The 26538-nt window shown below is 36.7% G+C and overlaps 1 protein-coding gene and 1 pseudogene across 6 annotated transcripts; one reads left to right on the top strand and one right to left on the bottom strand.

The window, feature by feature from the left end:
- LOC109717762 lies at positions 7742-11472 on the top strand. Of its 6 annotated transcripts, none has more exons than XM_020243659.1 (4): positions 7742-7851; positions 8530-8582; positions 9151-10454; positions 10840-11472. In XM_020243659.1, exons 3-4 carry the CDS (start codon positions 9159-9161, stop codon positions 11065-11067), a joined length of 1524 nt encoding a protein of 507 aa, XP_020099248.1. In that variant the 5' UTR covers positions 7742-7851; positions 8530-8582; positions 9151-9158; the 3' UTR covers positions 11068-11472. The 6 variants fall into 6 exon arrangements, with proteins under 6 accessions (XP_020099248.1, XP_020099245.1, XP_020099247.1 ...); XM_020243656.1 differs by having other exon boundaries at positions 9147-10454; XM_020243658.1 differs by having other exon boundaries at positions 8530-8658; positions 9147-10454.
- LOC109717758 lies at positions 15336-26212 on the bottom strand (annotated as a pseudogene).

The following is a 26538-nucleotide window of genomic DNA, read 5'->3' as shown; positions in this document are numbered from 1 at the left end:
ACTAAGTTTACAGAAAATATGCACAAGAATAGTAAAGGAAGCTAGAAAAACTCTATAGCTACATGCCACTATAATATCGTTAACCACTATTCTGTAGATATAGAAATGCACTCTCTGACCCAATCTCACTAGGGACTGTGAACGCACCCGTTCCGCCTATCGAAACTACACCAACCACCACCACGCTGGGTTGTTGATGAAGAGCAAGTTCAACCTGGACACTACAACATCAATGCAAACGCACAAAGCTCGACTCCGGAGTGGCACTCGTGGGTGCTACTAAACCAAGTATGCAAGCGTGTCTCTGCCGAGCTCAATCAGGCTCTCACAGGCTATAATCAAAGCAAACGGGTCTAGCTGATCTAACAACCAAAGTTTATGTGCCCTTGACATAATCTAATGAAAAATATAGAAATTTGGGTCCACCATCAACCGCGACGGCACCTGACAGTCCGAAACAGTCTACACACTACTGTAAAATAAGCTCGGCATCCCAGCACGAGCGTAAACTCATCCTACACTAATCTGGGCATCTACCGCATACGAACAACGACGATACAAACGAACCACAGCTCCTAAAGCTAAATCTGGTAATTATCAGAAAGTGACAGTGTGGAATCTACATGTTTTCTCCTAAGTCAATTCCAAGTCCAATATGTAAAACTATACTACTAGCTTAACTTCAAATTCAGATTTTATCTCTAATTTATGAATTCGAGTACTAGCAAAAAAATAAACCAATGATACATGTCGACGATACTAAAACTTAGGAGGTATTCCGACGATTTCGGTAAACATTAACCCACCTCGAAAAGCTCGTCTAACTACGGCGAGAAGTCGAAGAAGAGGAAACCATGCGCTCGCTTGGTCTCCAACGGCGCAACCACGACGCACGCATACTTGAACGGCCCTCCGGATCGACGTTAAAAAACTCCCGAGCTCGAGCCACGATCTCAACCACGAGCACATCCAAGAACTAGAGGGAGAGAGAGAGCAGCATACTAAACCTTCTTCTCTGTCTCTCTACACATATATAAAGAGGTGGGGATAAGGTTGGGGTTATCGACAACTCAAATGACCAAAAGACCCCTCACCTACTCAAAAATCCAATTGGAGTACCGGTACCCGATTTGGTTATCGGTACTCGGCCTCTCAGCCCGTAAGCTCGCACGCAGGGTACCGGTACCAGCCCGATGCTGTACCGGTACTCAGCATCATTTGGCACAACCCGAGAGCATTCTGTTATGAAAATACACTGGGGTATCGGTACTCCCCTATATGGTACCGGTACTCAACACTGAAATCCTGCACTTTGTGGATTTCAGCATCAGAACTCCACTCTCGCCTCATGTCGAATCCGTTTTGCATCCATTTCGCGTCAAAACGACTCCAACTTGCTCCGATACTCTCCAGATTTGTCGACAAGCCTTAGATGCTGAGATCCACGGGCATCCAAAAAATCAGGGATACTACAATAAGTATACAAATTAAATTGCTTGGCATCTATCTTGATATAGATGCATGCTGATAAGTTATTTATAAAGAAACAACTTCACACTATACTAATTTTTCTTTTTTTTTCTTTTATTTATTTGTTGCGTGTACATACATGCATAATTAATAAAAGATTATGTGCATTATGATCTCATGACGCTCAGGTCATAGGCTTTCTTTATGTTATGGGATATGCTAATTATTTTGCTCATTAAAATTGCATTATTCATTTCCAACATACAATTAATTTGTTGCAATGAATTCTATTTATTGCCTATACCATCATAACTTTATAAATAACTTATTGAGTTGTCATGCCAAACGGTCCATATACTTCCCTACAACAAAAACAAAAAAAAAAGAAAAAAAGAAGAAGAGAAAATCTAATTATTTTTTAGTTTTTTTTAATATTTTTTTGAAGATGACACTGTAGTGCTCTTAAATTACAAATATTATTGATTAATCTTTAGCTAAAAGTATGTTCTTTGTTAGGAAGAGAACACAATTATTTGTGAATTTCTTTGTCATAAACTTTGGGAAAAAATGTTTGGAATCTCTTTTAGTCATATAATTATGAATCGATCATAGTTGTTCCAAACAGAGCATGTCATATAATTGTGATATTCAAATTTAAATTAAAATTAACCCTCAATCGTGTCACAGGATAAAGTTATAATTAGTTCTTAAATTAATCACTCCACAAAATTAGGAACAAAAATATAGGATTATTACGCTAGAAGCCTATCCTATCCTCCTTTTTTAATAGAAAAACTTTTCAGAATTAATATATATGGAAGAAATTATGATTCTGTTTGGTAATGAGGAACGAATCAGATTCAATAAAATAAGAAAGGGAAGCATGTTGTAGAATTTGGAATCTCTTTTAGTCATATAATTATGAATCGATCATAGTTGTTCCAAACAGAGCATGTCATATAATTGTGATATTCAAATTTAAATTAAAATTAACCCTCAATCGTGTCACAGGATAAAGTTATAATTAGTTCTTAAATTAATCACTCCACAAAATTAGGAACAAAAATATAGGATTATTACGCTAGAAGCCTATCCTATCCTCCTTTTTTAATAGAAAAACTTTTCAGAATTAATATATATGGAAGAAATTATGATTCTGTTTGGTAATGAGGAACGAATCAGATTCAATAAAATAAGAAAGGGAAGCATGTTGTAGAATTTTTTGGAATCTCTTTTATTCATATAATTATGAATCAACCATATTTATTCCAAACAGCGTATATGATATAAGGGAAAATTTTCTCTATACCCTTCTAAAGCTATTTAATTTTATAAATACTCCTTTAAAAATTGAAATATCATGTATACCCCTCAAATTTAAGAAACTTTAAAAAATAACCCTACTATCAAGTCTCCATCCATAATAAAGTTAATAATATTTATATTCCAACTTTACCCCTCTTAATTATTTAAGGGTCAATTAATAAATCTATTTCATAAAAACCCTCTATTATATTTCAAAATTAATTAAATTCTATCTAGACTAAAAATTTAGTAAAATTCAATTGAGTTTAGTTTAAAAAAATTATTCATTTCAATTAAATAAATATTTCTATTTGGAATAAATTGTAGTTAAATTAAATTTTATTTTTCTTTATTGTCAGAATGAGAAATAGTTTATTTTAGTTATATCTTCTTTTTTACTACACCGATTGTAAAGTAATAATTTTTTTTTATTTGACTACTTAATATAGAGAAAATTCACCGGTATGAATACATTATAACTAAGAGTATTAATATAAAATCCGACCTGAAATAAAAAAATTTGTATTATGAAAGGACAAACTAAATTCTTGTAATCAACGGACTTTGCATGAACCAATAATAGTTTTAAATAATAAATTAAAAAAATAGATAATGAAAAATTTTCACAAATTAAGATAATTATTCCATTAAATTTAATACCTTTGACCAATATTCAGTTGAAACTAACATAAATTCATTTAATAGTTAATTGTTATTAGCTAATTAACCTATTAATTGAATTTTTTTTATTTAACTGATTACAATATTTGAAATCTGAATGGATAAAAAAAAATTAAAAAAAATGGACCACATACATTTATATGCCCTCACCAGTTTAGGGGCAAAATGGACAATTTTATTCTTAACCTTCATTATATCATGGTATAACTAAGATTAAAATGAGTTGAGGGTATTCTTGAAACAAAGTAAATATTTGTAGGGGTAATGTAGGGGTAAGATTAAAATGACTTTGATTTTCGTTTCAACAATTACGATGATATGAATTGCACCTGCAAATTAAAATTAATTGGCCAACAAGTTGGTTATCATTATTTCAATATAATCGGCCTCTCTGATTTGCTAAATACTATTTACTTGAGAGCTTAATTAATTCCCTCCTCTGGCCGTACATCTTATATGTAATATTGAATATGTCAAATGTAGAGACTAATTAGAACTCACAGTCCAATTAGATTCTTAATTAAACTCTATTTATGTTTTAATAAAACTAAATCTCATCTTATCCTAATTAAAGTAGAATTTGACTTTAATTTTAAATAAATTTGACTTTAATTTAAATAACTAAAAATTTAAACCGAAATCTAACAATAAATTTTCTCACTAATCTGTTAGACAGCAATATTTATGAAACTACCTCGTCTATCTAAGTCCTAATTATCTTCAATGTAGTTAAGAACCAACATTGGACATTGGCTTTTATCCTTCCAGACATTATAGACAGCTTTTTCTTCAATTTTTTAAAAAATCTTTTTAATAAGGGTAAAATATAGAAAACTCCATGTAAGTACTTATTTTTTCACTTCCTCCATTGATTTTTAAAAAATCTATATTTTATCTCTTTAAAATTTCAAGTTGATGTATTTAAACTCCCTTCGTAAGGATTCCCTCATTATTCCGTCTATTTCTTATAATTTATACTGAAGATATTTTTAAAATTGGCAGAAACGCATAAAAAAATTTTATTTTTTTCTTAAAGAACAAGTAAAGAAAATTTAGTCATTTCTTCCTCTTCATTCACGTCGCCGCCTCCTGAAATTTCTCACAGAGTTGGTGCACTTTCATATTTCTTTTTAACTAATTTGAAAGCAGTTGGCTATCACAATGCCGGAACAGTGGAGTTTATAATGGATACGCTTTCTGGGCAATTTTATTTCATGGAAATGAATACTCGCCTTCAGTTATTAATGCTTTTCTTAACTAATCAGGCATACTGTTATCAGCTATTTCTACCTTAAAATGTTCACATTCAAAATACTGTTCTATGTGCATGATTAAATTTATTCTTGTACACACTGTTTTGGGAAACTTCCATTTGGTAAGCATGTGCACTAGTATATACATGTGCAACTTGATCCTTACATGCAAATTGCTGTTGTGCGACAGAAAATATATACCTGATTTCTTACATCAATATTTTGAAGGTAGAACATCTTGTAACTGAGATGATTGTTGGCCAAGATCTTGTGGAGTGGCAAATTCGTGTTGCAAATGGAGAACCTCTTCCCCTGACTCGGGAACAATTGCCCTTGAATGGTAAACTTTGTTTAATTTGATCACACATTTTCAATCGTGCCCGTTTGACAAACTTGAATTCCTATGTGCAAACTGCTAGAATGAGCTATTATTCCCTCTTCAAAACTTGCAATTCTAGCCATATTATCTACCTTTACTCCATTTCGTGTGTAGCAATGCTAGAATGAGGCTCGAATATATGCTGAAAATGTCCCAAGAGGTTTTCTTCCCGCAACTGGAACCCTACACCACTACCGACCAGTCCCTGTTACCCCAACAGGTAATATCTGCCATAGTTAGTTAATTCGCGAATAATTCGCGAATTATTCGCGAATTTTTGAAATCCCGAATTTTACAGCCGTTTACGCATTTTTCCCAAAAATTCGGAATAATTCGCGTTTTTTTGGGCAAAAAGAATTATTCGCGAATTAAACGGGATTCGCGAATAATTCGGCCCAAAAATACGGCCCAGTTGCTGCGAGCCGCGTCGGGCGGGCCTCACGGGTGGCCCAAACGGAAAAAAAAACAACTTTCTAAATCGCCTGTCGCCCAAAAAAAAAAAAAAAAAAAAAAAAAAAAAAAAACCCTTTCTGAATCGCCCTCCTCCCAAGTCCCACACCCACTCCCACCCCCACCACTCCAAAAAAAAAAGGGTTTGCCCTAACTTCTCACCCCTGCGGCGGTGCGGCGCGCGGCCCTGCCACCGACCCTATGGCGGTCGCGGTCCCTTCCCCTCCCCCTCTTCCCTTCCAGCCGCTCGCCGAACGCCATCGGAAGCCCTCGTCTTCAGAAATCGAAGATCGAAGATCGGGTTCTTCACTCTTCAGAAATCGAAACCCTCCTCGTCGCCTCTTCCGCTTCCGCTTCAGCTATCCAACAATAGATCAGTAATCGGGTGGTTTTTTTACAAAGCAAAAGTTGGAAGCTTTTAGTCCATTTGATGGATACTTTTTTATACACAAATGGCTCGAGTGCTTAAATTAAATGTGTCCATTAATTCTCTGTTATGCACAAAGAAGACCCAAACATAGAGCTAAATAATCTTAATTAACTTAGGTACCAGGAACTCTTCTATTATACCTAATCAATTTCATGAATGTGTTCATTCTCTGTTTATTATTGTTTTTTACTTAATTTTGTAGCTTTTTATTTTTATATTCTTAAAAAATATGAATATTTATGCTAATTGCATAAATTTTGAGAGAAAAAAATTAATTTAATAGCCGAATTTTTGATCCCGAATTTTTAATTAGTAAACGTATAATATCCGTATAAATCACGTATCCGAATAATTGGCGAATCCGTTTTTAAGCCGATTTTTTCAACGAATTTAAAAATTAGAATACGAATTTTATCCGAATTATACCCGTACCGAATTTTTGCCGAATCCGAATTAACTAACTATGATATCTGCTACTGAAACATAGTACATATGCTTATTGCTACACACATTAGGTAGTATTAGCTAATAAAGCCAGTACACATCTAGAGCTCGACGTCTTCCATGACTCAACAATGACCCCTAATCTACATATTGTAAAACAGTGAGAGTCGAAACGGGAGCGGAGGAAGGAGATACTGTCAGCATGCATTATGATCCAATGATTGCTAAGCTTGTGGTGTGGGGCGAAACTCGCAATGCTGCATTGGTCAAACTAAAGAGCTGCTTGTCAAACTTTCAGGTGCATGTGACATGTCTAGTTGCTTTTGTATGAATATCAGATCAAGATGTTATCATCAAGTTTATTTAGCACTTTCTTGTAAGTTCCAGCTGCTTGATGCCAACGATCGAGCACTGTTGCATAGTAATAATAGATGGATTGTAATTCTTGTATAGTCGTATCTCACAACGTCTTATTGTTTGTCTTAGCAATGCTACAATTTTGATTGAAGACATGTACGTGGTATATAAATTTCTAACAGATGCCAACTAATAGCTGTCTTGTATAATCTTGAGGTAGAGAATCTACTTCCACAATGATGCACTTTCGATTTATTTTTGTATCGTGAACAATTTCATGCTGTTCGCTTTGTATTGAAGCATCTGAATATAATGTGTATAATAATTTCTCTGCCTCAGGCATCTCTGACTATGGCCACTGCAGATTGCAGGTTTGCCGACCAATATTGGTTTCCTCCAAGGGCTTGCAGGTCACTGGGCCTTTGAGAGAGGCTTGGTAGAAACCCATTTCATCGAGCATCACAAAAGTGATCTTCTAGTTGATTCAGCTGAAAAACTAACTGACGAAGCATCTAATGCTGCTAAGCTCGGTGTTACACTGGTTGCTGCCTGTATCTGTGAAAAGGAATACATCACTTCAAGAGAATCTCTTCCCTGCATGTTATGTATAGTGTATGTAATTCCTGTTTGTCTGCAGGTATGCAGGCTGTGGTAAATGATATCGATGTATTAAATATCGAATAATTGCAGGTGGGGACAATTTACTTTCTTTGTGGTATACCCATCCACCTTTCGGAATGCATCACAGAGCCAAACGTGTATTGGAACTTGAGTGGGATAAAGAGCTTGATGGCCTCTGCAATGAGCTTTTGCAACTTGCCATTACATATCAATCTGATGGAAGTTATTTCATCACGGTAATATATTACTCTTATAAATGCGTCAAATTGTTCGAGTTCACTTCTATATTTGTCAGTGATAAGAGATCTGAAAATTCTGATATTTCAGTTTCTCTCAACGGCCAGATTGAAGATAGTAATTCTCCTGCTTTGGATGTCAAAGCTGTGCGCATAGGAAACAATTATTTCAGAGTTGAAGCTGGTGGTCTGCATATGAATGTTACTTTAGCATCTTATTCTAAGGTCTGCTTGTCGAATATAACGTTATTACTCCTAAAATCTTTTTTATTTTCATAGAAATTGATGAATCAATTTGTTTTATTTCATTATCTCTTAAATTGATTTGCTGATTCGCTGCCATTAGGATAGTAGCACGCACATACATATCTGGCATGGCGAGCATCATCATCATCATTACAGGCAAACTGTGAATTTTGACCAACCCAGTGATGATGTCTGCTGGGCTAAAGGTTACTGCCGGGCAGCAAGTGTTTGACACAAGCGTCCTCTTCACTGTTAACGTATGTTTGCTGTGTTAATAGTGACTTCTTCATGAGATACCACATCTTAAGGCCCTTTTATCATGCTCAAGATTGGATTGAATAGAATAAGACTAGAGAGTTATGTCGGAGGAGAGCGTTGTTTTAACAACTTGGTAGTGCTAAGGTTCGCGGCGCTAGGGCTTGGTCCAGTGGTGGATACAACAGAATTTCTGAATTTAATCTTGTTCAATCCCAGTCCTAAATTTGATCATGACTGATCTTTACCTGCAAAATTTTATCTAGTAGTTGTGTTATGCTGAGCCCCATAATTTTTCTATCTCCAGGAAAAATAATGCGAATTGGCATCAGGAAATGCTGACGGTATCAGATGTCGACTGCAAATTTATTTAATACATATTTAAGCATTCAATGCAAGGAGGGAACAAAGTTGCTATCCGGATGTTCTAGTCCAAGGAAAGAATTCCTGTCCAGGTGAGAATATGCGTTGAATAATTGAAGTGGGAGTTTGTATTGAAATTGGATTCATCTTTTCGCACTTTGCTACCAGGTGAGAATATACTTGAATGAGAAAATTGAGGTTATATGGAATTCTTACTCATTGGTCCATCACCGTTAAGTACTTGAAGAAAGATCCCTGACCTTATTTCTCTTAATTGCAATCGAATTACAGCCTCAGTATTTAAATGATGCTTCAGAGTGTAAGACATCTAGAACTGGGAAAAAGAAAAAGAAAATTGTAGTACCTGTTGATCTTTCTCTTAACTGCAATTGAATTACAGCCTCAATATGTAAATGATGCTTCAGAGCGTACGGCATCTAGAATGAATGATAGTACCTGTTGATGTTTCTCCAGGCTTCTGTGCTTTGTTAGCATATATCTTTCTACTGTTGATGCATAGGTATTTGCTGCTATTTGTCTATTGCAAGTTAATTGAGAAGATTGCCGCTTAAACATACTTAGTGGTTTATTAGATAGATCTTAATTATCAGTAGTTATGCTCTTGTGAGGTTATTAATGTTTGGTCTATTTGACAGGCAGAGCAACAGATGGAAGAAAACATGCTTCTAGGCAACGGGATTGTCTTTTCAAGGTTATTTGAAGCCCTTCCATATGATGGTTCTGGAGACAAGATCAAGCTACCGCCTTCTTGCTTCAAAGAACTATCTGATCAAGGGGCCCTGGATAAAGGTCCTATGTACTTTAGGTTGTCCAAAGTTAATGAAGGAGGTCCCTCAACTTCTAATTCCAGCGAAAATCAAGATATGAAAACAACTCATTCAGGAGTCCTCGAATTCACTGCACGAGAAAATTCTTCAGAGCTGCCTCCGCATGTCTGGACAAATTTATTCCCTGATACCAATGTTGAAATTCCTTTAATTGAGGTGCACTATGCCAGCTTGCCAAAAGGAACTTATGCGAAGCTTAAGCCCGAAGCCGTGGGCTTCTCCGACCTTCCTAACCATAAAGCTATCCTCGAAACCACTCTTCGAAAACACGCGACCCTGTCAGAAGGCGATGTTATCACGGTCTATTATGGAGAGCTGCAGTACAAGTTAAGAGTTCTAGAGCTCAAACCTTCTTCGAGTGTTTCAATTTTAGAAATAGATATTGAAGTCGATATAGAGGGATCCGATTCTGTTTTGGACAAGGAGAATGAACAGCATGTGCTCATACCGCTTGTATTAGGAAAGGCTGAGTCGGGAATCGTGGAAGAAGGAAAGTTTAAGTACTATAAGTTTTCCATTGAAGAGGCTGTTAGTGAGAAAGTTTCGTCCGGGCTAATGAATATAGAAGTCAAGATCGAGGCAGATACTAGTGATGGTGATACTAATATTTATGTATCTAGGCATCCACTGGCATTTCCGACCCAACATCGACATGAATGGTCATCCCATGAGATGGGCTCGAAGGTTTTGATCCTTAAACCGAAGGATCAAAGCCTTGTAGCAGGTACCTACAGCATTGGAGTTTTTGGCTTCAGGGGAGTTACGAAATTCAATATTTCTGTAGAAGTTAAGAATATTAACAATAACAGGCAAAAGGTCGGAGAACATTTGAATGCTTCCTCTCAAGTTGATTCCGATTCAGTCGAGTGCCGGAACTGTCGGCATTATATATCCAGCAGGACCATTGTGATCCATGAAGCATACTGCGTCAGGCATAATTTGGTGTGCCAGCATGAGGGGTGCGGAGTCGTTCTCAGGAAGGAGCAAGCAGCGAACCATGTGCATTGTGGTAAATGCGGACAAGCCTTTCAACAGGGGGAGATGGAGAAGCATATGAAAGTTTTTCATCAGCCACTCCATTGCGCATGTGGAGTAGTCCTCGAGAAGGAAGAAATGGTAAGCGCAGTTTATTATATATCTATGGAGATTTTTCATCTACATATATCAGTTTATATTGTTTTCATGTTGTTTTGAAATTATGCTCGATAAAATGCATTTTTTGAGTCTGTTACTGCTGATACCTGTAAAACTAAACATATCCTTGTGTTAATAGACGGATTTTAATATTTAGTATTACCCAATGAAATTCGAGTACTTTTACATTTGTACTTAGACTGGAAACCATCTGCTTAGTTTGGTAATAGAAGGTGTTCCATTTGATACATATTAATATAAGAGCTTCTTTTGCAAAAATGGATTTGGCATGGCCTAACCTACAGTAGTAAGAGCCAACATCGAACTACATCGCATGAACTTCTTACTTCTTTCTTTGTGATGGTAGGTCCAACACCAGTCCTTGACCTGCCCGTTGCGGCTCATAGTGTGCCGTTTCTGCGGAGACATGGTCCAAGCCGGGACCGAACCGCTTGATGCCCGTGACCGCCTCAGAGGTCTCTCCAAGCACGAGAGCATATGCGGGTTGAGAACGGCGCCGTGTGATTCTTGCGGCCGATCCGTCATGCTGAAGGTGATGGACATCCATGTGATCGCTGTGCATCAGAAGAGCTGATCTGCTGAAGCATTTCATGCTTGTCAAAATCATCGTATAAATAGACTGCTCTCGGAGATGGATCGAATGGTATGATGCCCTTGAAAGACTTAACAAAACTTTTAAGTTCGCCAAAGGTTTCTCTCCTGCGTACTCCGAAAAGTGGTACGCAGTGTGTTTCTCTTTTGCCGGTTCGGCTTGTTTGTTCCTCGTTTTATTTAAACCTTTCTGGGTAATTTGAAAAGTGGTACATAGTGTGTTTTATCTGTTGCTTCGGCGTGTTGTTCCTCGTTTTGTTTATGTTCGACGCAATACATGTTGAAAAAAAATAATAGAAGGAAAAGAACAAATTGTGCTCGACGAAACTTGGACGGAATTTGATATTTCAATGATGTTATATATTCTAAAATTGTACTGTTCTATATGAATTTGTCTCAGGTTATTGATATAGAGTTTTGGAATTTTGTGTTCCTGATTTTAATGTAAAATAGTGTACTTTGGCCTTGGTTTATTTGATAGGACTCGAATGCTAATATGGAAGAAATTTTAAACATGGGTATAAGTAACACCAAAAAAAAAAAAAAAAAATGAAATCGTAAATTTTATGCAAACAATTGAATGCAAATGTTCGACTGGTCCATTTTATTTTTGAGCAATACTATTTGTACACCCGAAAGTTGGGTTCATCTGCAAACCAATTTTTTCATGTTAGTCGTAAATCAATTAACATGCGCAAGGTGTAATTGTTAGTAAATCATCACCTTTAGAAGAGATTTAGCTCTGTGTCAAATCTCGTCTTGGTGATCTATAAAATTTGGTGTATATTTTCTTATCTTGATATAGATCCATACTTATAATTTATTTATAACAAAAACAACACCCTATACTAATTTCTCTTGTTTTTTTTTTTCCTACTATACTAATTTTGCATGTTTATTTCTCTTAATTATTTGTTTGAATAGAATGCATAGGAAATAAATGATTATGCACATAATGATCTCATGTATCTTGGGATCTCAGGCTCTCTTTATGCTGTGGGATATGCCAATTATTTTTTTCCTTTAAGATTGTACTATTCATTTCCAACATACAAATTGTTGAAATGAATTCCATTTATTACCCGTACCATATACGTAACTCATTGATTTTAACTTGTCACGGCAAATGGTCCCTAAAATTTTTTATTTTTATTTTTATTTTTTATTTTTTATGAAGTTGCCCATGGGCCTTGTAAAATATAAATATTGGCTAATCTTTAGATAAAAGTCTATTCTTTGTAAGGGGAAAAAAAAAAAAAAAACTTTAGGGAAAATTTTTTGGAATCTCTTTAAGCCAAATAATTATGAATCAACCACAGTTATTCCAAACAGAGTATATATAATATAATTGTGATAATTCAAATTTAAGTTAACCATAGTATCCAGTTTTTTATCTTGCGCGGGTCGAGATCACCGAAAGTCGAAAATCATTGGTAAAAATTATTCGTCCTCGCTTAGCCGCGTACACGTCTGGCCTCTACTCGCGTCCACACGAAATCACGCCCTTGATCGAATTAGACGACTACTTCAATTCATGATTCAATCACGAATTAACTCTTGCGTCAATTTGAAGAAAATGAATCAATCTTTTAGATGTGTTAGCAATCTTTTAAAGATCGAAACCGATAGATTAATTATGGAGAATTTGAGGAAGAGAGGATTGACGGCTAGGATTTTATAATCATGTTGCCGAATAAAGTTATAATTAATAATTATTAAATTAATCACACCGCATATAATTAGGAACAAACGTATGCTCCTCTTTCAATAGGAAAACTTTTCAGAATTAACGGAAGAAATCTTTTTCTTTTTTTTTTCTTTCGGATAAATACAAATAAAGTATGATTGGTTCGATAATTTTTATCTATATCTATATAAATCCATATTCAAAGTCAATTCAATTATTAGTAAATGAATCATATAATATATACTATTATATTGTAAACATCAGAAGAAGCAGTTGTTTATTGAAAACAATCAACATATTTCTTAAATCAATCTGTTTATGAGAAAAGTTCAAGAGACTTTGATTTTTGTTTCAACAATTATAATGATACGAGTTGCACATGCGGAATAAAATTAATTGGCTAACAAGTTGGTCATCATTATTTTAATATAATCGACCCCTCCGATTTGCTAAATACTATTTAATTGAGAGCTTAATTAATTCTCTCTGTGTCAAATGTTGAGACTAATTAGAACTGACAGTCCAATTAGATTCTTTAATTAAACTCTATTTATGTTTTAATAAAAACTAAATCTCATCTTATCCTAATTAAAGTAAAATTTGACTTCAATTTTAAATAAATTTGACTTTAATTTCAATAACTATAAATTTAAACCGAAATCTAACAATAGATTTTCTCACTAATCTGTTAGACAGCAAAATTTGTGAAACTAGCTCTTCTATTTAAGTCCTAATTATCTAGGATTTACTCAATGTAGTTAAGAACTGACATTTGCTTTTATCCTTCAAGACAATATTGTACGAAAGCTTTTTCTTCAATTTTTTTAAAAAATCTTTTTAATAAGGGTAAACTATAGAAAAAACTTCAGGTAAATACTTATTTTTTTCACTTCCTCAACTAGCTTTCAAAAATCTATATTTTATCTTCTCAAAATTTTAAGTTGATGCATTTAAACCCCCCTTCATTAGAGTTTCGTCACTGTTCCGTGTTAGGATTTGGTTAGATTTGTAATTGAATCATATTTGGATAATAATTAATATTTAAATCTGTTGGAGATAAATTAAGATTTAAATATTAATTAAAGGATAAACCTAACTAAATTAGGATTAATATTTAAATCTATTAGAGATTAATTAAGATAGATTTAGATATTAATTGGAGTCGAAATCCTAAATATATTAGGATTGGGTACATTCTTGATGGAGCATTATATATAATGCATTAGAGTCTCTTTTTGGGGTGAGTACGGGAGAGAGAGAGAAAAGGCCTCTTGGGAGCCGTACCAGAGAGAGAAAAAAAGAGAGAGAGTTATTTAGTGCACCTAGTGCATGGGTGCGCGCGGATGATTGTCTTCTTTATGGGATTATAGAAGACGAGGGAAGGATAGGAGAGATTCAAAAAGAGGGCTCGGGTTGTAGCTACTTTGTGCAGAAGAGGAGTCAGGTGTATTCTTCTCTTATTTAATGAATCTTGTTTTACCCGCATATTTTCTGTTTTGATTTTTTCTCTCTTTTGTGATTGTATCAGCTTTTGCTGAGGAGACGGGTTGATGGTAAAAAATCCGATTTGACGTTTCCGTTGCGGAATCCCAACAATCGGTACCGAATCCACAACAGTCGGTATCGGAGTGGGTTGCGGATTCACGAGATCCGGTACTGGGGCGAATACCGGATTCCCAACATTCCGTTCATTTCTTATAATTTATATTGAAAATAACCTTAAAAATAGCAAAAATACATAAAAAAACATTATGTTTTTCTTAAAAAACAAATAAAGAAAATTTAGTTATTTCTTCCTCTCCATTTACGTCGTCACCTTCTAAAAATACTTTTGAAATTTTAAAGGGAGCAGAATATAAGTTGTTTGAAAGTTGGGTGGAGAAAGTGAAAAAAAGGGATATTTATAGGGGGGAGGTTCTCTCTATTTTAGCCAATAAATAAAAGTTTTATAAATTTAAATATTAATTTAAACCTAAATTAAAAATTAAAATTCAATCAAGCATTTCGAATCTAATTTATAAATTTGAATTTAAATTTAAATTTACTTTAAATCCAAAGTTTTATTCAAATTTTATTTAAAATTTAAATTAAATTTATGGATTAAAATTGAAATTTAAATTATAACTTTAAGTTTGAATTTGAATAAATCAAAATTTAGTTTTATATTTGAATTATCCGTATAATTTCAAATTTTAATTTTTTTAAAAAAATATATTTAAAATTTTAACATCATTTTAAAATTTTGACGTAAATTTTTAATATTAAATTTTTAGTTTGAATTTAAATTAATATATTATAAAGATAAAATTGACATATTAATTTGATTATATTTCTGACATCTATCTGAACCAAATACTGATAATGGGAATAGTTCATTCCCATTCTGTTTCAGGGGACGAACCAAACAGAATGAAATAATGAATCATTTCGATTTCGATACTGATTCCGACTTCGAACCAAACAAACCCTAAAATTGTTAAAGATGCATAAAAAAAAAAATTTTTTTTTTTTCTTAACAAGTAAAAAGTAAAAAATATGGATATTTACGAGGAAGGTTTTTTTTATTTTAGTCAACAAATAAAGTTTTAAGGGCACAAAGCATTCTCCAAATACATAATACGAGTAGCTGAAGGCATGCACCAACTAATTTGATGCATCCACTTTTACACACACATACATTGAAAATGAAATAAAATAAAATACACATATAAGATAACACCTGCATATATCGATCATCATTTTCAATTTTCCTCAAGCACGGATTATTTAGAAGATCTGAGGCGGAAAATATGAAAGCATCAAGCTCGGCCGGTGCTTTGCAAAAAGCGCCCAAACTCACCTACACGATATGGAATCATTGAATCCTTTCTTCGACATACTCGCCGTCTCGTTTGACCCAAAGAATAAAATTCGGGATGTGGCGAACCCTCGTGCGCCAGTCATTGCTATGGTCGCCTTCTCCTCCTCCTAGAAGCAGCTCAACAAGTTCCTCTGCTGGATAGCTAATGTCTAAATCCTGAAGGGTGGTAAGGTACTCGATACCGTGGGGCAGCTCCTTTAGCTCGGGGCAATTGTGTATCTGAAGCTTATTCAGGTTTGGCATTGCTCCTCTTTCTATTTCCACCTGACTGAGCTTCGGGGCAGATAATATGGACAATACCTTCAGGTTCGGGAATGATGTTGCTCGGAAGTGCAACTTCATGCCATCATATGCGCAAAAAAGTTCAAGAAAACTCAATGCGGGTAGCGCTTGCAGGTCAAGAAATGTATCTTCATCCAATTTTGCATAAAAAAGTGTTAATGTGGTTAGGTTTGTAAGAGACCCGAAGGACGTGGCAAGCTCAGGGAGTGAGTTTTTGTCTAATTTACCATGTAGACGTAATTGTTGAATTGGTAGAGGTAGGCGCAGGGTGCCCAACTGCTGTAATTCTTGCCTATCTTCACTTTCGACATTTAAATCGATAAGATGGTTCATCTTTGTGATACTATTCCACAAGTCTGCACAGTGATGGGTTCTTACGCTGGTTATTGAAAATGTCCGCAATTCTGTCAAAGCTTCTACATTCCGCACAATCTTCCTAGTTGCACTAATGTTTGCCAAACTCTGCAAGCCCTTCAACCGCCATATTCCCACCAGTGCCGTGATGTTCTTACGCAAACTGTAGGGCAAAACTAGATGTCTCAACTTTTGGAGCTTTGTTATTTCCTTTGGCAGCTTTTCTATTTCACTTCCAAATATATCTAATATTTGCAGATTTCGTAGCTTCCCGATTGATTGTGGAAGCTCCTTAATTTTCGTTTCTTGCAAGCCTAGATAATGCAGGTTGAATAGGTTACAGATCTCACTCGGTAGTTTCTCGATTAGCGCTCCTTCTAGTTCTAAGACACGTAAAAATTTTGATGATCTTAAGACCGACTGCAGTAAATCATAGTTCGTGGAATTGTTGAAAACAAGCACTGAACGCAAATGAGATTCATCTTCAGTACGATAATTAGTTATATTGCTTACGACTGATAAGCGGCGTGCTTTGGATCCCTGCAATATTGTCCGTGAATGCTCGTAAACCATGCAGAAACTTAACTCCTTTGACTCTGATAGAGCGAGGACTCGAATGATGTCGTGCATTCGCATGCACAAACTCCACCGACGTCGTTCCTCTCAGCCACTTGTAGTAGACAGCGATGAACAAGTTCGTTAAGGTAGTCCTCAGCCACTTCCTCCATCGTTCTTTCTCTTTCTTCAATGAACCCCTCGGCCACCCAAAGCCTTATGAGCCTGTTACTTTCAATTGTATAATCTTCCGGAAAACTAGAACAATATAAGAAGCAATTTCGAAGGTAATGGGGAAGATCGTCCAAACTAAGTTTCAAAATGTCATGTACTTTTTCATGGAGCTTCGATTCGTTGTTAGTTAGATACCACTCAAGATCTTTGTAAACCTTCTCCCATTCAAAACCGGTTTGTTCTCGAAATGATAAGAGACGGGCTATAGATACGATAGCAAGGGGCAAGCCACCGCACTTCTCGACAATTTTTTTAGCACATTGTTCTAAAGGCGGTGGGCAAATCTTGTTTGCACTTTTCCAAAATGCGTTTTTACAAAATAGATCCCACGAATCATCTGCCTCCAGTGGCTCTAGCTCAAACATACGGTGCTCGTTAGCTAATAGAGCTACATCGCGAATCCTTGTTGTGAGAACTATTCTACTCTTGCTATTACTATTCTGAAGTGCAGCTTTTATATTGTCCAGTACATCAATACTCCAAACATCATCCAGAATGAGTACATACTTTTTACACTGCAAATAAGTGCGGATAGTCTCAACCAAGCTTCTATAATCCATGGTATTAATGTTGTTAGGTGCTTCTCTTTTCTCACGATCTTCCCTACAGAACTCTTTTAAGATCTGTCTAAGCAAATCACGAGTCTCATAACTTTGAGATACAGCAACCCAGGCACAAACATCAAAGGTAGCTTTGATGGTTTTGTACACATGAGTTACGAGAGTTGTCTTCCCTAGGCCACCCATCCCCAACACTGAGATTATCATGGGCTGTCGTTGTTGCTCATCCTCATCTTTTAACCATCCAAGCAACAAGTCCTTGTACTTGTCAATACCCACGATATCATCCTCCTCGACAAAATGTGCTAAATCTGCGGGGCTCTTGCTACTGCCAGCAGCTATTAAAGATCTTGCTTCATTTTCCATTCTGCTCGTATCATATCGCTCTCTTCTTTCCTTAATGTTTCGGAGCTTAATTTTGATTTTGTTAAGCCTTTTGCTAAGGCGACGCCAAGTTGTTACATTTCTGCACCTCTTGACTGTTTTAGGCAGGACCCCTCCTTGCTCTTCACAGAGCTTGTATGTGAACTCATCTATAATATCCTCAATGTCGAAAGCCAAGTCTCTTGTTTGTTTTATGAAGGTTTTTGTGCTCTCATCCTTCTGTTTTAATCTTTCTGCGATCCGTAGGAAGGATAGCATGCTCTCAAGCTCACCCTTAATGTCACTTATATCCTCGACTAGTTCTTTCATTGCTGATATCCGTGTTAGTAATAGTGATGTTGTTGATTTAGTTGCTTCACTAGCTAAGGTCGCACCGATATTCAGGACTAATGAGCTTATCGCCGCCTCCGCCATGGGCACTTGCGCCGAAGTGAGCCTGACATAAAATATCTTTTCAAATTACCATGTCTCTTCAAATGTACCACTCGCGAATATGATTTTTTTTTTAACGCTTGTACGATTTCAAGCAATTTTTGTAAAGACCATGTCATTGTCTCATGCAGAATAACTCTTTAATGCACTAAACAAACATTTGTTAGAATCCTCGGTTAAAAAGAAGGAACGCAAATAACAAAATTGTTGTTTGCAAGAATAAAAGGCAATAAGTTGTTTCAGGATCAGTTAAACAAATTTTTGAGATAAAAAGATTCATCATAACTAGTCATAACTAAACTCCTATATATAACCTCAATATATATTTGTACAGCAAGATATCGAAAAGTCCTCTAGAGGAGTATGAAATCAATAAAATAAGAGTTGAAAAACAAATGAATCTGCTGCTAGTCACTGAGAGTAGAGGGAATTGTTTTAAGAGTGATTGTAAATTATTCTACAATTAACAATTATAAATCGAGTTTTCTTTGAAGCCCTCTTCTTGTTCACAATTAAGTTATTATCAGGACTTTTAAGTCATTTGAGCAAGAAACTATTAGTGATGGAAATATAGAACTTAATTTTAGACACATGAATTCCCGTATTTCTTATGCGTTAAATTTTGTTGCCTCGACATTCATACTGCCTATCATCAGACCAGAATCTAACAAGTTCTATTTCAACTTCTTCGATTTGTGCTGCAATTTATAAAAGTTTTTTATTACAAGTTTTAACATCAACTGATGTTTTTTTTCGAAATAAACATTAACTTCGATAGTTCAGCGGAAATATTAATTTCTCGGCATGAAATGACTTTCATACTTTTTTATTATTTTTTTTTAATGATAGGGCATTTAAATAAACATTTTATACTGTTAAATAGGGCTTTTTTTGCATTTAACCCCCTGACAAATTTTTATTTTAAAAATAGCCCTGTCAAAATTTAATTTACAAAAATGGCCCTGGGCCTGCCATACAGGCGCCACGTCAGCGCCACGCGGGCGGGGCCAAAGACAATATGTTAAGTTAAACACGGTCAACCATTCGCCGTGTCTAAACACGGTGAATGGTTTACTGTGTTTAGTATGTATATTTTGTATCTTGAAAAGAGGAATAGGGAGTAGGGATGTCAATAGATATGGATATCCGAAATATTATCCGAACCCAAAACCGAATAAATTATATATATATATACGTAAGAAACACGGTGAACCGTGGGTACTCCCTATTCCTCTTTTCAATATACAAAATATACGTAAGAAACACGGTGAACCGTGTCTAAACACGGTGAATGGTTTACCGTGTTTAACTTAACACATTGGCCCTGACCCCACTAGCGTGGCGCTGACGTGGCGCCTGCGTGGCAGGCCCAGGGTCATTTTGCAAATTAAATTTTAAGAGGGCTATTTTTAAAATAAAAATTTGCCAGGGGACTATATGCAAAAAAAACCCTGTTAAATATAATCTAAAATATTTGCATGCTTTACAAACTATTATTATTATTATTATTTTAGTTGATATTATTACCTAGTGATCAAATGATCTCAAAATTGATAATTTAACAAGTAAAAGCAAGACAGTTTACCGACCGTCCCTAGAGCAAGTGGCAAAGGGCTTGGTGGTTGGTACCCGAGATCAAAGTTCGAATCCTAGTTGATTCACATTTCTAGCTAAGTTTTTTTATCTAAATGAAGTAAACAAAGCAGGTAGCGTGCTGTCTATCTCTCAAAAAAAAAAAAAAGAAGAAAGAAAAGCGAGGCAGTTTCTTCTTGTTTAATTGCAAACCCTCACGAAGCATGCTTCGAAGCTTTGAAGTAGGGGAGTCCTCGGGTTCATCTAAGGGTTTCGACCGTGATGTCTTCGCACTTCGCAGGCTAAGGCAGATTCGAGAAGTATTATACGGGCCAAAATTGGGTACTCGACCCATGGCCTGACTATGCTCAATCCTACTGACTATGCTCAATCCTACCTTGGGTACTGGCGGGCCTTCAGTTTGCTCAGGCCTGATGTCGCCCAATCAGTTCTCCTAACTCCCATGGGCTGTGTCAAAGTCCCGTCAAATGGGGGGCCTTATGTTTCGGGCTACATCCCCTTGATTACAGTCCACCCAGACCCATGTCTATTCTGATTGGGGGGGGACGAACCGGCCTACCTCTTGAAGAAGTGTCACAGTTCCAGTTTTTGGGCCTATTCGCTCACGGCAACCCTGCGCGGACTGATCCACAGGCGGGAACTACTCTGGACCATAGTTAGTTAATTCGGATTAGATAAAAATTCAGTACGGATATTATACGCATAAAATTCGTTTTCTAATTTTTAAATTCGCCGAAAAATTCGGCTTAAAATACGGATTCGATATAAAATATAAAATATAAGATATAAAATATAAGATAATTTATATTTTAAAAAAATTATAATTTTTTATTCATATTTTCAAATAATTCGGCAATTATTCGGGAATTATACGCCATTATTTGGTTGGCCCAAAAATTCGCGAATAATTCTTTTTCTTTGGAAAAAATTTGTAAAATGACCGTTTAATTCGGATTCGCGAATAATTCGCGAATTTACTAACTAGGCTATGGACTGCATTGCGGAATGGACGACCAACGGTCCCGACAATATACTGACAGATGACGGGGCTTGTACAATAGGATATGCTGACCACATCACGGCCCTTACCGATGGATTCGAAGCGGATTTGAACCAAGGAAAAGCAAGCTCGACGGTGTCCACCAGTACCACCAGAAAGAGCGCTCGTTTCTCTGGCAGGGATAATATTCTCTCTTTGGAGCGGGCTATATCACGCAAAGCACTCTTGAGGGAAGGAGAAGTATCAATTTACGCAAGCCCTTCGCGCAAGTTGCAGAAGGGGTCGATGAAAAAAGCCACACTTGCGGGTCCTGGTACAAGGAAGCTCAATAAAATAAAGACCAAAAGTGCCAAGTGCTGAATTTCCCTCACCGACGAGGAGGCTGGCAGCCTTCTGAAGTTCCAGTGCGTTACCCATTAGGTAGTCTTTGGTGAGTTGGACGCTATTGTGAAGTCGGCGGTCTCTTAGGGTGTCATGTTTTAGCTGTGCTGTTGGAACGTTAGAGGTCTGAACAACCGAAATAAAAGATGTCTTGTGAAGTCGGTAGTGTCTAAGTTTAAGAAGTCTGTGTTATGTTTTCAAGAATCAAAGTGGAGGATGTCTCGCGCTCTTTTCTTTCATCGTTTGCTGGATCTTATTTTGATAAATGTCAGTTCATTAATTCAAATGGAGCAGCTGGAGGAATCATTACTTGTTGGAGTTCAAGAATTTTTTCTTGTTGTGAGGTTATCGTTCGCGACTACTCTCTTACTACTCGGTTGAAGCACTTGGACAGTGGGACTATTTTCCTCGTAACGAATGTATACGGTCCTTCTTCGTGAGAAGGGAAAGAGGATTTCTGCAATGAGCTAAAAGCGCTTAAGGGAGCGTGCAGAGAGGTTTGGGCGATCTGTGGGGACTTCAATCTAATCAGAAATCCGATTGAGCGTAAGGGTCGAGCATGGAGCAGACGGCTTTCGACTATGTTCAACGACCTGATAAATACTTTGGAGCTGATCGACCTACCTATGGCCAATCAAAATTTTACTTGGTCCAATATGCAAACTATAGTCCCACCCTTGCGAAGCTTGATCGTTTCCTTATTTTCACCGATGGGATCAAGCCTTTCCTTTGACTCAGGTAGTCGCTGTACCAAGAGTCACATCTGACCACAGTCCTATCCTCCTATCAACTGGTGATAAGGTGAGTATATGTTTCTTCCGATTTGAAGAGGTCCGGCTTAGGAGACAGGACTTTTGCAGTCTTGTGCCCATTTGGTGGAAGGAGGTGTCGAATAAAGCGTCTAGCGTTCTTACTTTTGTCGCTAAGCTAAGACATTGTCGTAAGAGAATTAAAGAATAGTATTCCTTGAGTTATTATAGTATTTCTAGATCCTTGAAAAGGCTGAAGAGATCCACAATCTGGATCTTCTTGAAGAAAGTTGTTCGCTTTCCCATGAACAGATTGAACAGCGACGGCTACTCAAGGCACAACTTCGGGATGGAATTGTCGAGGAAGAGATTATGTGGAAATCAAGAGCCAGACAACAATGGCTGAAAGAGGGAGATGGTAACACCAAGTTCTGTCACGCACTAGCAAATGGCAGGAGACATGAAAATTTCATCCATACGGTTGTAGACGATGGTAGGACCATTCACAGAGAAGAAGATAAAAAGGAGTATTTTTACTCTAAATTCAAAGAAGTCTTCACCCCGGATACGATACACAATCCTACGACTGGGGACTGGAGTAGCCTATTCACGACTAGACCTTTACCTAACCTAGACCATTTGATTATGTCGTTCTCCTTAGAAGAGATCAAGAAGGCCACTTTTCAGCTCGGTGGTGACAAAGCCCCGGGGCCGAACGGGTTCAATATGAGAATTTTCCAGAAATTCTGGGAGGTGGTCAAAGAGGATTTGTTCAATATCTTCACTAACTTGTTTCTATGCAACTTCGACTCTGGACCAATGGATTACTCCTACATCTGTCTTATTCCTAAGAAAGAGGGCTCTTCAACGGCAAATGATTTCCGACCTATCAGCCTCATTAACAGTGTTCAGAAAATCATATCTAAGGTACCTGCCAATAGATTAGCAGGGGCAATGCAAGACATTATTTCCCCATCACAGTCAGCCTTTATCAAAGATCGGTTCATTCTCGATTCTTTCGCTACAGCCAACGAAATTACAAACTGGTGTTCAAAAACAGGTGCGGAAAGTGTAGGTATTAAAGCTTACTTCGAAAAAGGCCTATGATAAAGTGAGATGGAATTTTCTGAAAAAGATCTTTACACAGCTCGGGGTGAACCAAAAGTGGTGCTTTTGGATTGAACAATGTATCTCCAATGCCAAGGTGGTGGTGCTGATTAACGAATCACCAACTAAATGGATAAAAACTAGAAGGGGCTTGCGGCAGGGGACCCGTTATCCTCTTACCTCTTCTTGTTGGTGGCGGAAGGCTTAGCGAGAATGACAGAAAGAGCAGTTCGTAATGAACTGTTGAGAGGCGTAGGACCCAATGATAAGACTAAAGTAGCTATCATCCAATATGCAGATGACACCGTCTTCTTCTGTGGGGCACAGAAAAGACAAGTGAAAAATCTTCTCTTCTCGTGGCAAATTTTTGAGTGAGCGTCTGGATTGAAAATTAATCGACAGAAGTTAGAATTATTCTATATGGGCCGGAACGAACGACTCGGTAGGAGACTCGCGATTCTATTAGGGTGTAAATTTGGATCTTTCCCAATTAAGTATCTCGGCTTACCTTTAACGACGAACCGTCTAAAGAAAGAGGACTGGTGGCCTATCATCGGCAAAATGGAGAGGCGGATCGAAGAGTGGCAAGCTAAACTACTATCACAAGGAGGTAGATTAGTCCTCGTGAACTTAGTGCTATCGAATCTACCGCTTTACTACTTCTTGATCTTCAAGGCACCAAAGTGGGTCTTGCATCATCTAGAAGCCATGAGAAGGGCTTTTTTCTGGCGGAGGAGTACAATTACTATAGGCGGACACTGCCTAGTTCAGTGGAAATCAATTTGCATAAGTAAAATGAGGCGGTTTAGGGGTAAAAGACCTAGCGACCATGAATGTAGCCTTATTGACCAAATGGTGGTGGAGGTTCTTCTCTAACAGGAATCATCTATGGGGTGGACTAATAGACGGACTTTACTATATACGACGGAAACTACTTGCGGAAGGTAGGTCATTCAAACCCTATTCTTTTTGGTGGAAGAGTGTTCTAACGACCAGGGAGGTTTTTAAATGTGGCATCTCGTACACTATTGGGAACGGTCAAATTGTTAAGTTCTGGACTGATATCTAGTGCGAACGAGCTCCACTGCGAACTTTATATCCGTGTATCTTTGATAAGATCATTTCCAAAAACTCAAGAGTGAAGGAGGGTTGGGGAAGGAATGGGTGGAAGTGGCATAAGATTTTGTCGGGATTCACCCCTTCGTCCCCAAGAGATAGAGACCAACTTTCGAACTTCAAGGAGTTACTTGCTACAACTTCTCCAAGTAACACATAGGACGAAGTAAGATGGAGGTGGACACAATCCAAAACATTCTCGGTCAGATCGGTATATAAATTTCTTCTAGACGGTGGAGTCAAAATTGAGAGTTCGGTACGTCTTTGGAAGATCAGATCCCCTCTTAAAGTCAAGATCTTCGTCTGCCTGGTGCTGAAAAAAAAGGTGCTTACCACGGACAACCTTCTAAAAAGGGCCGGATTGGTTTGGAGATGAGAGTTGCGTTTTATGTCTGGATGAGAAGGAGACTATGGATCATCTCTTCTCTGCCTGCGCCTACACCACAGCTTTACTGAAAGGATTGCTATCTTATAAACTGCTCTTTAATGATCGTCAATCCGTAACGGAGCTATAGAAAAAGAGCAGTACCAAAAGGGATGCACAGGGGGATAAAGAAATGTTGATCATTGCTACAACGTGGTGGGTTCTATGGTTGGAGCATAACAAAAGAATTTTTCAGAAATTAAGACGGGCGTTGGGGAGCTTGTTAATGAAGATCAGAGTGCTTAGAGACTCGTGGGATTGTTCATGTAGCTAATTTGCATTGTTTTTCCTTTTGTCTTTCCTTTTTTTCTTTATCTCTTGGGCCTAGTGCTTTTTTTTTTTTTTTTTTTTTTTTTAATGCCCTTCGAGGTCTTGGCTGTCTCAATTTGTAGCTAAGTTTACTTTCTAGTTGAATGAAGCGGTAGCATGCTACTTTTTTCTAAAAAAAAAAAATTCCAAATTACTTGAGCTTTTGATAATAAATAAAATTCTCTCAACTATAGATCAAAACCTACAACCAGGATTGTGAATTTAAGATTTTTTTTAAAAAAAATATTTTCCAAAGGTTGGTAATATTGACCAATCATATTGTGCCCACTTGATGAGCCAGAAAATAATTAAAGAAAAATTGTAAAATTCTTTTTCTAGAAAGTTTATGACCCTTAAACATCTTACATGATATTAATCATCGATTTAGATGCTCAATCATCAACAATAAAGTGAAAGTACAATAGAAGGCCAAATTATTCTACCTCAATTATTATCTCTTGTCATCTTGTTTACAATGCATCATTAAGTGAATCCGACCAATATATTAATCAACAAAGACATACTATATATACTCTTGTGTGCTTTAAAGAATTAAGCCAGCTGATCATAGCAAAGAGAATAAAAAACAAGAACCCTTGGAACTCAAGAAATGAATTAAAAGAGTAAGTAGAAGAAGCACAACTAACCACAGATCCGAAAAGGAGATTGAAGAGGGAGCTGCTCCAAAATAATTAATCTCAAGTTTAACTAGAGAAAATACTGCAACCAAAGAAGCTCTTGAAGTAGATGTTTTAGGGAGAGAGAGAGAGAGAGAGAGAGAGAGAGAGAGATAAGGTTGAAGAGTGAAAAGAAATCGAATGGGAAGCAGAATAATTAAAGGTCGAATAGCCTTTAGCTAGCCACCAAGGAACTTCTTCTCTCTTCGCCTTTGCCATCAGTATTCTGTGGCCGGTGGGTCTACCACCAGCAAAAGTGAAGATTCCTTCTCCTGCAGCTGGGAACTTTCGATGGTGAGGTGTTGTTGAAGCCAAACGGCAAAAAACAGATCCGAAAAAAAAACAAAGAAAAGAACATACTAAGATTTACGTAGTTCAACTACTAATCTACATTCACGGACGAAAACAAAGCAAAATTTCATTAACGTCAAAGATGGAATACAAAATTATATCTGTCAGAAAAATCAAAGATTCAAAATATACTCGACCGTGCACCATCGTTTACGCTCTCAGTCAATATACTATATATAATGCTTGATCCTCTATGCTTCCGATAATATAGTAGCTCTACAATATATATATATATATATATATATATATATATATATATACATACATATATATATATGAGCTAGGCTGGTATATTATTGGTAGCACGGAGGCCTCTATGCTACCAAGTTGTTTTCAATGATGCGGCTTCTAAATCCACGATCGGTTTCGTTAGACTTGATCTACACTATTGAAAGTATT

This window comes from Ananas comosus, linkage group 11, assembly GCF_001540865.1.
Source record: "Ananas comosus cultivar F153 linkage group 11, ASM154086v1, whole genome shotgun sequence".
Taxonomy (NCBI): domain Eukaryota; kingdom Viridiplantae; phylum Streptophyta; class Magnoliopsida; order Poales; family Bromeliaceae; genus Ananas; species Ananas comosus.
This window is presented reverse-complemented; position numbering and strand designations above follow the sequence as displayed.

Coding starts and splice junctions, on each gene's coding strand:
- LOC109717762 (XM_020243659.1), top strand. CDS start 9,159: ATGGAAGAAAACATGCTTCTAGGCAACGGGATTGTCTTTTCAAGGTTA. Junction 10,455..10,839: donor TCCTCGAGAAGGAAGAAATG/GTAAGCGCAGTT, acceptor TTGTGATGGTAG/GTCCAACACCAGTCCTTGAC.